Source organism: Diplotaxodon limnothrissa, linkage group LG18 (assembly GCF_057381915.1).
Source record: "Diplotaxodon limnothrissa isolate DT_005_m linkage group LG18, D_limnothrissa_male_GT1.1, whole genome shotgun sequence".
NCBI lineage: Eukaryota > Metazoa > Chordata > Actinopteri > Cichliformes > Cichlidae > Diplotaxodon > Diplotaxodon limnothrissa.
Window position 1 is genome coordinate 43,355,470 of NC_140613.1, and position 13,146 is coordinate 43,368,615.

At 47.7% G+C, this 13,146-nt stretch overlaps 1 protein-coding gene across 2 annotated transcripts in view; it reads left to right on the forward strand.

Moving 5' to 3' along the window:
- LOC146614288 (solute carrier family 53 member 1) overlaps window positions 1-10,087 on the forward strand; it is a 39,069-nt gene extending 28,982 nt beyond the window's left edge. Inside the window, exons 7-16 of one of the 2 annotated variants that reach the window (XM_085376951.1) lie at window positions 4-85; window positions 1,457-1,546; window positions 1,662-1,759; window positions 1,879-2,058; window positions 2,153-2,315; window positions 2,390-2,584; window positions 2,714-2,877; window positions 3,079-3,218; window positions 3,359-3,580; window positions 4,389-10,087. In XM_085376951.1, the coding sequence (XP_085233077.1) occupies window positions 4-85; window positions 1,457-1,546; window positions 1,662-1,759; window positions 1,879-2,058; window positions 2,153-2,315; window positions 2,390-2,584; window positions 2,714-2,877; window positions 3,079-3,218; window positions 3,359-3,580; window positions 4,389-4,443 (1,389 nt within the window). In that variant the 3' untranslated portion in view covers window positions 4,444-10,087. The remainder of the gene's footprint in view (window positions 1-3; window positions 86-1,456; window positions 1,547-1,661; window positions 1,760-1,878; window positions 2,059-2,152; window positions 2,316-2,389; window positions 2,585-2,713; window positions 2,878-3,078; window positions 3,219-3,358; window positions 3,581-4,388) is intronic. The other variant, XM_085376952.1, reaches the window with a different exon arrangement.
- The last annotated feature ends 3,059 nt before the right edge of the window (window positions 10,088-13,146 follow it).

Genomic DNA, 13,146 nt, shown 5'->3' on the forward strand with positions numbered 1-13,146 from the left:
CAGCCTGCTCCTGCCTGGACCACCTTCAGAGTCGGCCTTTACTGCGGAGTCTTCCTCGTCTTATTGGTCGTTGTGGTCATCACAGGTAAAACACAGTGACCTTTGTAACACTGAAGTGTCTCGTTTATACTTCCTGGAATCTGACTGTGTTTGTGGACAGGCCAGAAATATGTGAGTGTTATTCTGGTCGTCATGGGACGCACGTGTCGCAGGTGCTGTTTTAACCCAGACACTGGGCAAGTTTCAGACGGCTTTACAGTTTCTTCTGATTGCTTAAGCACATTTTGCTATAAGTCTGAATAGTTTTAGAGATTGTGCTACAGGAATCACAGTTAGGGTTTAAGCATTCAGAAAAAACTGTAATGCTTTGGCTCAGGGCTGTCACACTGTGGGCCACAAACAGCCCACGGACCAGTGACGCGCCCCCTACTGTCAGTGTGAAGACGTCACATATTGAACTGTTTTTCTACACGATAAAGAAAGAAACCTGTCAGCACGACTCTTTGGATTTAACTGACATACCCGTCCAGTTTTTGTCTCCTATAGTAGAAAGTCCAGAGTCCATTATTATTATTATTTCTATAACAATAATAATAATAATACTTTATTACGCCACAGGAAAAAGGAGACTTTTGTGAGAGAAGGGAGAAATAAATGATTCTGGAATATCAGCATCCTGGTGGGAGGTGAGAAAGATGGAGCAAGCGTGACAGCACTACAGCGGTCTGTAAAGTTAGTGTTACTACAGTCGTATTATTAAGGCATCAGGTGAGAATGAAGAGAGAGACTAAAGTATACACCACAGTAACTCACCAGTAATACATTTCTGTGAATGTGAGGAACAGTAGTGTGTAAAGTTGTGGAGGGAAAGACCAGTGTTGTTTATGCAGCACCCTAACAGGCGCCTCAGGGTGCTGCACATTGTAAGGTAGACCCCACAATGACACATGCAGAGAAAACCCAACAGTCATGTGACGAGTGACAGTGGAAGGAAACCTGCAGTAGGACCAGGCTCAGGCTCCTTCCTGCTGACATCAGAAACAAAGATTTCATGATTTCCACAGGAACAGGCAGGAGGTCGTAATTATGAGTGAGCAGCACACTTCCACCTCTGATAAGCATCTTAAATCTGCACAACAACGGGAGCAGAAGAAGGACGAGCAGAGAGATGATTGGCCTTTCTTTGTATTCACTTGTGTTGTTGTGATTGTTTAGTTGTGTTTTGGGGATTTTAGGTTGACTTGTAACAGTATCCACAGGAAACAAATGACTGACGTGCCGTCCCATCCTCCAGTAGAACCATCATGAATGTTGGTTTCCACTTGTTGTTGTGCAGATAAACAAAAGTCTGTTTGCAGACATGCTGCAGACTCCTCACATCAGGCACTTTGTTTTTGCTCTGTGCAGTTTTGCTCGGTATTGATGGTGCTGTCTCCTGATTGGTCTTTGTCATTAGTAGCTGTGGGGACAGATCGTTCTGATGTTTGGCCTATGGTCCGAATCTACAGAGGAGGCTTCCTGTTAATAGAATTCCTCTTCCTGTTAGGTATGGACACACAGACACTCTCACACTGTAGCTTATGTGCCAAGTTTGGAGTCGAGTTAGTCATCAACTCATATCAGAGACAGGAAGTTAAAAAAACAACTCTTTTGTCTTGTAGGCATCAACACTTACGGCTGGAGGCAAGCAGGCGTCAACCATGTGCTCATATTTGAACTGAACCCCAGAAACAACCTGTCCCATCAGCATCTGTTTGAGGTCAGAGGTCAGATTGAACCAAAGAAAGAAGTCGTGTTCTCATAGAGATGATTTAACGATCTGTGGGCCGTGGCCCCCTCCACGGGGAGAGGATGCTGACTGAGTCATTGTGTGTGCAGATTGCAGGTCTGCTGGGGGTGCTGTGGTGCGTAAGCCTGCTGTCCTGTCTCTTCAGCGACAAGATCCTGGTGCCGATGCAGGCCAACCCTCTGGCTCTCTATGGGCTCTTCTTCCTTTTCCTCATCAACCCCTTCAAGACCTGCTACTACAAGTCACGCTTCTGGCTGCTCAAACTTCTGGTAATGGCCCTGACCAGAGTCTTTACATCATACCTTTTGTGTGGTTAAGCTTTTATTCTGAAGAGGGCTCTTCCTGTGACGTCTTCCTCCGCAGTTTCGAGTGGTGACGGCTCCGTTTCACCGCGTTGGCTTTGCAGACTTCTGGCTGGCTGACCAGCTCAACTCTCTGGTGGTGGTGCTGATGGACCTGGAGTACATGATCTGTTTCTACAGCTTTGAGCTGGACTGGACCAAACACAACGGGCTCATCAGCAGAGGTGAGGCTCCGAGATGCTCGCTGCTCACGCGCACGTGTCGGAGCAAACCGGTGGCTAAATGTCGTCCTCTTCAGGTAACGATGTGTGCAACTCGTACTCGTATGGCGTTCGGGCGGTGATCAAGTGTCTTCCTGCGTGGTTCCGATTCGTCCAGTGTCTGCGCCGTTACCGTGACACCAAGCGGGCCTTCCCTCATCTGGTTAATGCTGGCAAATATTCCACCACCTTCTTCGCTGTTACCTTCTCCGCCCTCTACAGCACACACAAAGGTAGGCTGACAGATGCCGTGTTATAAGGCAATGCCAACCTGAGCTCATTCTCTCCTCTGTGTTGTTATTATGGGATGGAGCTCTAATGGCAGGCTGTAACTGGAGAACACTCTGATGTCCCGCCCACAGACGCAGGCTCGGAGGCCCAGATCTTCTTCTATCTGTATATTGGCTGTTTGGCGCTGAGCTCGTGTTACACTCTGGTCTGGGATCTGAAGATGGACTGGGGACTGTTTGACCGCAACGCGGGAGAGAACACCTTCCTGAGAGAGGAGATAGTCTATCCACACAAGGTATTACACCACACAAAGAAGCTGCAGCTCCTCCTGTGGCCACTTTACAAAAGTCGGTGTCCAAATGTCAGGACTTCAGGCTGAACTAAGCAGGCTTGCTGCTGCTAACCCTGTCATCCACAAATCAACAGCAGCACGTGTTGTTATGTAGTCACACAGCATGAATGTGAAGCGCGTGCTCTGTTGTGCGTCCTCCTGCAGGCCTATTACTACAGCGCCATAGTAGAGGACGTGCTGTTACGCTTCGGATGGATCTTAACGGTCACCGTCACCACGCTCGTCACGTTTGACGGCATCTCTGACATCTTTGCTACAGTCCTGGCCCCGCTGGAGGTCTTTCGGTACACAGAGTCTTTTTTCTTTATTCATCCCTTTGGTTTTTCTCATAGTTCATTCCTAACTTTGTGTATCTGCAGGGCCTAGATCAGGAAGTGATAAAGTAACAGAAACTCAGTAACGGGTTAATGTGTGATCCTTGTAGGCGCTTTGTGTGGAACTTCTTCCGCTTGGAGAACGAACATCTGAACAACTGTGGTGAATTCAGAGCCGTCAGAGACATCAGCGTGGCTCCGCTCAACGCCGACGACCAGACCCTCCTGGAGCAGATGATGGACCAGGAGGATGGCGTGAGAAACCGACAGGGCAAGAAGAGCTGGAAGAGGAGCTACAGTATGAGCCTGCGCAGGCCACGCCTGGCCTCGCAGTAAGTCTTTTCCCCGTCTGTCTGTCCTGCTGAGTGCAGGCGTGGGCCCCTCAGTCACGGCAGAGGAGACGCATGTTTCATCAGCGTGCACAGAAGGCCGTCGACCCCACGTAGAACAATGTAGCTTCATGCAAAACAGAGAAACTGCAACGTCATTTATTATAGATACAGTCAGCGCAGTGATCTGTGGGGGGGTTAGCTCGTGGTCCTGCAAAGGTTAGCTATCTCAGGTAGTTGTTTACTTGCATAGCAATCTGTTTCATGGTAAAACCACAGCCTGATAACCTGTGAAGACCTCTGGTTATTATGTTCACACGTAAACCGCTGACTCAGAAAACAGATGATTGGATGTTTAGAGGTAAAATCTTGTGTTTGTCTCAGGTTTAAAGCATTCAGTCATTCTGTGATTGCAGAGGAACATCACAGACACATGTGGCGGCGCCTCAGTGTGCAGAGGCACCGCCACATGTGTCTGTGGCAGCTAAAGTGAGAACTGAGTGACGCTGGTGATCCACGGGCCTCCTGCAGCCTGATTGTATAGACAGTATGTTTGATGCCACCTAATTTACACAGTGTCACCATTTAACAGTGTAGATCCCAGTGCATACATATCCAGTATAAACATATTACACAAGGAAGATGTGAAAGCAGTGTTGAAGCCACACGACACACGGCTGCGTGTTCAAAGGGCCACGCGTGTCGCAGCCACGGCTGTGCGAACACGCCTGAGACAGACGACATTAGCTCAGTGATCAGTCGTGGACTTGAGTTCCCACTTTAAGAGCTTCCTTCCTGTTTCTCCTTTTAGGTCCAAGACTCGTGACACCAAGGTTCTGATAGAGGACACGGATGATGACTCCTGACATCAGGCCACGCCCCTCGCCTGGGTCCAGAATTTATTCAAAGGAGGAAACTCCACCTCCTAACTGAGGATTTACCCAGAGAGTGGGCGTTGAGCTCCCAACCAGGGATGAGTTTGAAGCTCGTACCTACGTCATCTTGTTTTTCTCTGCTTGGGTTCAGGACTGCTCGGACGGATGAACTCTGACCTCTTAAACAAACAACCCAGCTACGTGTCCAACCTGCTGTCAACACTCCCCGATGGTGGGCTTATCACTTAAACTCTACTTTACCCAGGCAGCCTCCCAGAGGTGGATTCTTAAACTACACCCACTCCTCCACCGCTGCTCGGGCTCTTCTCGAAGCCTCAGCATAGCACGAGTGAAACACCAGTGACATTTTCCATTTCCCAGTGCCGTCTCAGTGCCACACCACTCCCATACAGGGAGAGGCCAACAGTTTAAGCCTGTTGCTGTCCTTTGGCCATCAGCATCCCCCGCTCCCAGCATCCTGGAAACGACTGGGCAGAGGCCTGTAGTAGGTTATGTAGTAGCTGCAGAAATTAGGAACCACCCTGTACTTTGCCCCTCGGAAGGAAAGCAAAAACACCACAGGGGTTAAAACGAGTCCTCCTCAGCAGACGGTGCTGATGGACATCTGGTAACTGTGGCGTCCCCGTGCTGTTCAGCTTGATCACTCAGTCATCACAGAGCTGCCTACCTGCACCTTACATGCTTTAGAAACATGCACTTTGTAGGAGCGTGAGATGGAGGCCCATCATGTCTCGACACACGGACGGTGATTTTAGTGTTTCATCGTTGGTGGACGTGCAACGCTCAGCCATTATTCACTATAAGGAGACAGAAACGTGGCTTTTTCTTTGTACCTGTTGTTGTAAATGTACCACGGACCAAAGTTCAGTGTGTGTGGAAATATTTAGTGAGTGCCACACAGGAAACACACTGTGTAGTGCTGCCGGCTGTTCAGCTGTGGAGAACGACCATCATCCTGTCGTAGTTCCCACTCACCCGCCCCGGGAAATGGTTTGAATGTACATCACATTATTCGTATAGGTGTAGATCTGCCACCTCGTCGGGTTTGAACAAACTTGTGTTGTCCCCTGAAATCGTGATTTGAAAACCTGAAGACTGTTTGAGTAGAAACAGTTGGTTTGTGCAACATGTCGTCTTTGGGCTGGTTCACTGAAATATGAGGGTGGAGACGAAGGCAGAGGTCACCTGTCTGTCATCAGTGTCTGTCTGTCAGCAGGTGGTGTACTGAAACCTGCTTGGCTACGTGTATGCTAACTTGGGCGTGACTGGGCTGAAGCTTGACAGCAAGAAATGCTGCTCTGAAACAAAGTGTGTGCAGCACGAAGCTGTGAGTCTTAAGAAGGAAGTCTTAGTTGTTGCCTTTTTGACCTTCCTGCAGCAGGGGAGCGATTCCTGGTTTGTGCGCCATCATCAACAGGTCGCACACATCGGTCTGTTTTCACTGCTCGTTTCTGCCTGATGATGTTTCTTAGAGACGGGACAACACTGGAGGAAAGGCTTTCCTAAACGTTGCTCGACGGTTGCTCTTCACGTTCCAAAAGTCGTCAGCTCCCTTTTGCTTCGTGCTTGGATGAGATCGCGTCTGACGACAGCTTCGACAAAGTGTTGCTGTCTGTGCTTTCATGAGGCGGCGGTTCGTTTTATGTACTTAGTTTTAATGTTGTGTGCATGCATTTGGAAGTCCTGGCGTGTGATGGCCTAAGACTTGTGTGCACTTTTTTACTTTTCTCTGCGGAGCCTCGTTGTGATGTTTCTGTTCTGCTGTATTTGCCTCCATACAGACTGAGGCTCTTTCAATCCTCACAATGCATCCAAATACATGTTTGCGTCTTAATGTTTTACATTTGGGAAGTTCTGATTTGGATCCTCAGTTTATTTCTCAGCTGAAATAAGAAGCACGTTAGCGTTAGACTATCGTCGGATAACAACATTCCCATAGTTTCTGTTTTTTCCTTATTATTGAGCTAAAATAAAGACAAATAGATTCCATAGTATATAAAAGTTTGTACGTCTGATGCTAATTATCATTTATGATCACCATCACACGCTGTCTGAGATTTGTCCACCACATTAAACATGATTCCACTTCCAGTCACCAGATTAAAAAACAGAGCGTGCTCCCTGATTGGTCGGTGAGTGCTTCCTGTTAGCTGTCATGTTGCTACGTGACTTCCCTGTGATTGCCAGGGTTGCTCGCAGTTTGCCTGGAATATGCTGACTTAGCAGTTTTCTAATTACCTCCGAGCTGTGGGAAGTGTGTCCCGTCTGGAATTGGAGAACTTTTTCCTTCAAAGTAAAAGCTGCGCCTCAACACATTTAAGGTGCAGCTATTACTCTGAAGGTGAACGTTGTGTTTCCAGTCGCACTTTTCACATTATCAGTTCTGCAGGGGGCGTGGCCAACAGGTGTGTGCAGACACGTCAGCATCTTCCATGCAAACTGCAGACTAACAAGCACTACATACCTGTGACCAGGTTCACCAACCAGCTGCTGGTGACCTGATGGTCACCTGACCCGACCGTGCCGTGAGGCTGACGGGCTGTCACCACATGGTCACTTTTTATGAAATGAAACAGTAAAAATGATCTGCAGAGACCATGGCTGTGCTAGCTGTTAGCTTGTGACAGGAGGTGTAATGCTTCAGCCCGACTGACTGATTTTACTGCATCACTTTTAAAATGCCTCCGTGTAGCTGACAGTCCAGGATTGGACCAGGATATGATGCTTCTGTTTCCCAACTACAACATGGAGCTCTGGCAGGTTTGAGTATGTAACAGTGTTCATACTGGCTCTATAAATGTGGAGTCAAACCGACCTGACGGTGCGTTTCCCTACATCCTGTGTCTGCTTTCAGTTTCAGCGAGCGCTCCGGGAGCTCGTCTGCTCATTCCTCACGCACACATTCATGCACTCTAACATTCCCACAGCGACCCTTTGAAAACCTCGTTTCCTGATACGTTTCCAAGCATTTGCCGACTGTAGCTCGAGCTCAGGGTTCATGTCCGTCACAGACGCACTGAGCGTGACAGGGTCGTCCTCGGGTAACCATCAGAGAGCAGCACATGTTCGTCCGACACAGTCGCTCCACCCAAAGACGAGTCAGTCCCGTGTTCGTACTGTTACTTTGTAGCTCCTCAGGTTTCACATTGACACACAGATTAAAATACAGTGAAGCCATCGATGCATTGTGAACAGTGTGTTTCACATTGGCAGGAGAGTGGGAGACGCAATGTGATGAAGATTTTGTACTCAGGATATTGTGAGCACACTTGCACCTTAACATGCTAACTCACGAGCAGCTGCGGAGCCCCGACTGCGCGCAGCCCCCCATTACCCCGCGTGCCCTTTCCGTCTGTTTGCCTCCTGTTGTGCATCCAAGTCCAGGACCAAATAACATGTTGTGATGCAGAAAGTCTAAGTTGGGCTTCTTTTCATGTATTTACATTGAATGCATCAGTTGCTTCATGATTTCAGCTGCAGGCTGACTTGGCTGTAGCTTTATTTTACACTCCGTTTTTATAAGCCTGTGAGACTTTAAAAATGTTTGATGTTATGACAGACAGGTGACGCCCTCCACCCTGATGAAGCTGCCCGGCAGTAGAGTGTAGGCCTGGGCCACACTTCACTATGATGTTGGGATTGTCAGAAGCGTGCCACCAAAAGCCAAATCGAATGTTTGATCTAGTTTGTGATTTTCCCCTTTTTTTGTTCACATATTTTAATCCATGTTGAAATTTAAATGTTAATTTTGGTCAAAATGTTTTGGATGACATTATACATTTGATATGTTTCACGGTTCAAATAAAACGTTGTATAGAGACCTGTGTTAATATTTCATACCTCACCAAGTGGGAGAGTCGATAGCCTAGAACGGTGGAATCTGCTGTTTTGGAGAATGTCTGAACCCTCGGTGATTTCCCAACATTTCACACTGGACAGCTGACTCTGAACAACATGTCAGTAAAAGGAGATCAAAGGTCAAAGACTTGAGATTCTGTTGGTTTTCTCCTGGGCAGGAAAATGAGGTTGTCTACACAATATTAGCTGGTCACTCTGTCAGGTATTTTCCATCATCTTGGCCAAGAGCTATGTTGTGTTAGGTGTGTTCTTTGACCATATACTGTACATAACAGAAGCATGTAACCTCTACAGTTAGTGAAGCATCACTTCCCCATTCACCCATTTCCTTATCCTCTTGTCCCACCTGGGGGAGGTCCATAACTGGGCTAAAGGTCATTAGCTTAGCAGCCAGATGTCACATGGACCGAGGGGTGATGCACACTCAGACAGTAGTGACTTATAAGTCACACAGTAAGACATGCCTGGATTTATCTTCCTCCTGGATTCTAATGGAGACCGTGATGAAAAAATGAATCTCGTTTTGTATTCGTCAGTGTGTGAAACTAGCCACTGGGACCATGAACTCATCAGGAAAATGTTTACTGTGGATGTAGCTACAGTGATGTCACCCTTTGAGCCAGGAGTTTCTCACTTTTCCTGGGCCATTGGTTTGCAAAAAACCTGAGGCGGGGCTGGGGGGTTCTGATTGTCATCAGCCAATGATAACACACTTTGAAACGTAGTATGACCAAGATTTGCAAACTAAATTTTTTTTTTTTATTACATTTGACCCAAAAGCAGTGAATGAGATCATAAACTGGGTATGAAGGTGTGTGCAGAGGTGGAGGCCGCCACTTTCCCAGCTCTGGGAGGCTTTTTGCAACCACAGCTATCGCCATCTGGTGGCCTAAAATAGAATGCAAGTTTTTAAGCACTTCTGCTTTAGCTTAATTTTTCTGACACAGATGCCATGCCCAGGTTTTATCTGTCTAATCCCCCTGTGCTGCCAACGAAGGATCGAGGTTTGTGTGTTTCAGGTCACACTGTATGTCATCTGGACCCAGCATTAGACCAGCACAGAGGATTCTGTCAAGAGCAACACTTTCAACAGAATTGATTGTGATTGGATGCTAAGTTGTAATACTCCTTGAATGAAACGCATGAAGATTTCTGTAGAGGAAGCAGCACGGCTCGTCACTCCCAGGTGTCTTTTTAGCTGCAGTAACAGGTAAACAGGGTTTTTATGAATGAACTTTTGCAAACTCATTTTCCTGCAGCAGCTGAGTTTTCTCTGAGGCATTTATTCTTCAAGCAGCGGGATCTTATTTTTCTCAAAACCTTTCAACAGTTTGGTAACACTCCAGTCTGCGTGGAACCCTTACTGGCCGGTTCTGTTAGATCCATTATCATCCTCCAAGAATCTCCACACCAATGGGTCCGCAGCATGGAACATTGCACAGGACAAAGATCGAGGGACATGATTTGTTTTACACATTTGAATGTATTTTTACACCAAAAACGTGCATTTTTTGGTGTGATTGGTTAAAATGTGGAGTGATCTGAGACACTAACCTTCTAAATGTGGCACATGAAGAAGGTTGGCTCGAACTATCTTGGAGACCATATGGATGAAATAAGATTTACACAGGAATAAAGCCCTAATCGGGCTCATCCCCAACTACCAAAACAAGTGTGGGTTTTTGTTTGTTTTTTTACAACTGTAAACACTTTTAATTTGCATTGTGACCCAGAACCATTTGGTTTTACATTATATATGGATGAACATACTCATTAGAAGCATTGTATAATCAAAGACTGATCTGTGAGTGTTGTCTTGTATGTACAGTAGTAGCGTAATGCTACAGGGGCACCTGGTTCACCAACTCCTGTTACACGTTTTTCAGTAAAATGAGCTAAAGCTGTAACTTGTTTCTGACTGCAGATCTTTTTCTTCCTCACATTTCAGTCTCCTTCACCCCTGAGCCTTCCTGGCTGAAACAGAACCACCACACCGCCACAGACCAAATCTAAGTTTAGATTGTGTCGGCAGGTTAAGATACAGCGAGTTACAGTAATCCAGCTGAGATGTAACCAGGCATTGATGTTAGTTTAAGTTATTTTTAGAAATGAGCTACAATGGTTGCAAAGATTTCTGATTTGATTTCTAAAGGCACTATCAACATGAAATTATCACCACATGTCAGTAACAATCCATCCAATCCACACATGCAAAGAAATCAAACCATAGATATCCATAAATTATGTGCAATAACGAGAAATGACACAGGGAACAAGTATTGAACATCCATCCATCTTCTTCCGCTTATCTGGGACCGGGTCACGGGGCCAGCAGCCGAAGCAGAGAAGCCCAGACCTCCCTCTCCCCAGATCAAATGTCCCGTCGCAATGGGCCAGACAGCCCATACTCCCGCAGCACCTCCCACAGGACACCCCGAGGGACACGGTCGAATGCCTTCTCCAAGTCCACAAACACATGTAGACTGGTTGGACAAACTCCCATGCACCCTCAAGCATCCTCGAGAGGATAAAGAGCTGGTCCAGTGTTCCACGACCAGGACGAAAACCGCATTGTTCCTTCTGTATCTGAGGTTCGACTAGCGGACGAACTCTCCTTTCCAGCACTCTGGCACAAACTTTCCGAGGGAGGCTGAGGAGTGTGATCCCCCTGTAGTTGGAACACCCACTCGGTCACCTTTCTTAAAGATGGGAACCACCACCCCGGTCTGCCAATCCAGAGGTACTGCCCCTGAGCTGCACACAACATTGTAGAGGCGTGCCAACAAGCCTGATAAGACTCCTTCTTCAGCCTGGTGACTCCCTCACCTCTGGTGTCCACCATTTGGTTCAGGGATTACCACCATGACAGGCACCAACCACCTTGCAGCCGCAGCTCAGTGCAGCGGCTTCAGCAATGGAGATGCTGAATATGGTCCATTCGGACTCAATGTCCGTCTCCCTGTTGTTGAATCTCTGCCGGAGGTGTGCGTTGAAGATCTCATGGACTGGGGCCTCTGCCAGGCGTTTCCAGTGCACCCTCATTACACGTTTAGGCGCCAGGTCTTTCCAGCATCCTCCCCCGCCACCTGATCCAACTCACCACCAGGTGGTGATCAGTTGACAGCTCAGCCCCTCTCTTTACCCGAGTGTCCAGAACATATGGCCGCAGGTCCGGTGATACGATTACAAAATCGATCATCGACCTACGGCCTAGAGCGTCCTGGTTTCATGTGCACTTATGGACGCTCTTATGTTCGAACAAGGTGTTTGTTATGGCCAAACTGTTGTTTGCACAGAAGTCCAATAACAAAACACAGCTTGGGGTCAGATCTGAGAGGCCTTTCCTCCCAATCACGCCCCTCCAGTTCTCACTGTCATTGCCCACATGAGCACTGAAGTCTCACAGTTGGACAACAGAGTCCCCAGGTGGAGCACCTTCCAGCACCTTGCCCAGGGACTCCAAGAAGTCTGGGTACTCTGAGGTGCCACTCGGCGCATAAGCGCAAATGACAGTAAGAACCCGTTCCCCAACCCGAGCACTGAGGTGAGCCCGACGTTTTCTAGCCGGTACCTCTCAACCTCAAGCACTAACTCAGGCTCCTTCCCCAAAAGTGAGGTGAAATTTCATGTCCCAGTTGCTAGTCTTGGTAGCCGGGGTTTGGTCTGCCAGGGTCTCTGTTCCTGGCTGCTGCTCGGCACACAATGCACCCAACCACTATAGCGCCTCCTGGGGGTGGTGGGCCTGCAGGAGACCCATGTCCCCTTTTTCGGGCTATTCCTCCATGGACTAAGGTCCGGCCCCCAGACGCTTGCCCTCGGGGACTCTCCCCAGGCCTGGCTCATGGGCGGGGCCCCGGTAACCCTACCCTGGGCAGGGTGAACTGTTCCCTTGGTGTCCTACTCATAGGGGTCTTCTGAATCGCTCTTTGTCTGGTCCCTCACTAGGACCAATTTGCCATGGGAGACCCTGACGGGGCAGAAGCCCCCAGACGACATAGCCCTGGGATCCCTGGAACACACAAACCCCTCCACCACAATAAGGTAGCGATTCATGGAGGGAATGAACATGTTTACTGAAATGGATTCAATACGTCGTACAAAAGCGTTTGTTGGCTTCAATACGCCTGCTGTATGCAGAAACTAGTCACAGTGACAGGTGTGATTTTACCCGTGCTGCCACACAGTCCAGAAGGTTCCGGGTCATTCTAGCAGCTTTGGTTTGTCTCTCTGAAACTAACCGAGTTTGTTGGCTGTGTTTGGCATCACTGTCCCCTCGTTTCATCTTCATCATCCTGGTAGGTGGCAGCAGGTTTTTATCAAGACTCTCAGGACATTTTTCCACTCATCCTTTAATTATCTGAATCACAGTGCTGTATGCTGAAAAACAGCCCCACGTCACGATGTTCCCACCTGTTGGTTTGGTGTTTTTGGGGTGATGTGCACTGCTTTTCACCTCCAAACATGGGGTGTATTCTGGCATCCAAAGAGTTCAGTTTTGGTCTCATGTGACCAGACTCTACTCTCCCAGTGTTTCACAGGCTTGTCTAAATGTTGTTAAGCAAACTTTAAATGTACTTGCCTGTGATTTGGGATTTTCATGTGTGGATTGGATGGGTTGTTACTGACACGTGGTGAAAATTTCACATCAATAGCACCTTTGGAAATAGATTTGCTTCGAAAGTTGGTGACTTGTTCAAAACTCATTTTACCTGCTGTATTGATAGTTCATATTACAGGATTTATAAAGAACAATAAAGAACTGAGCACTGAGAAACTCCATGTCAACTGGACAGTGGATGAAGTGCAAATGCCCCC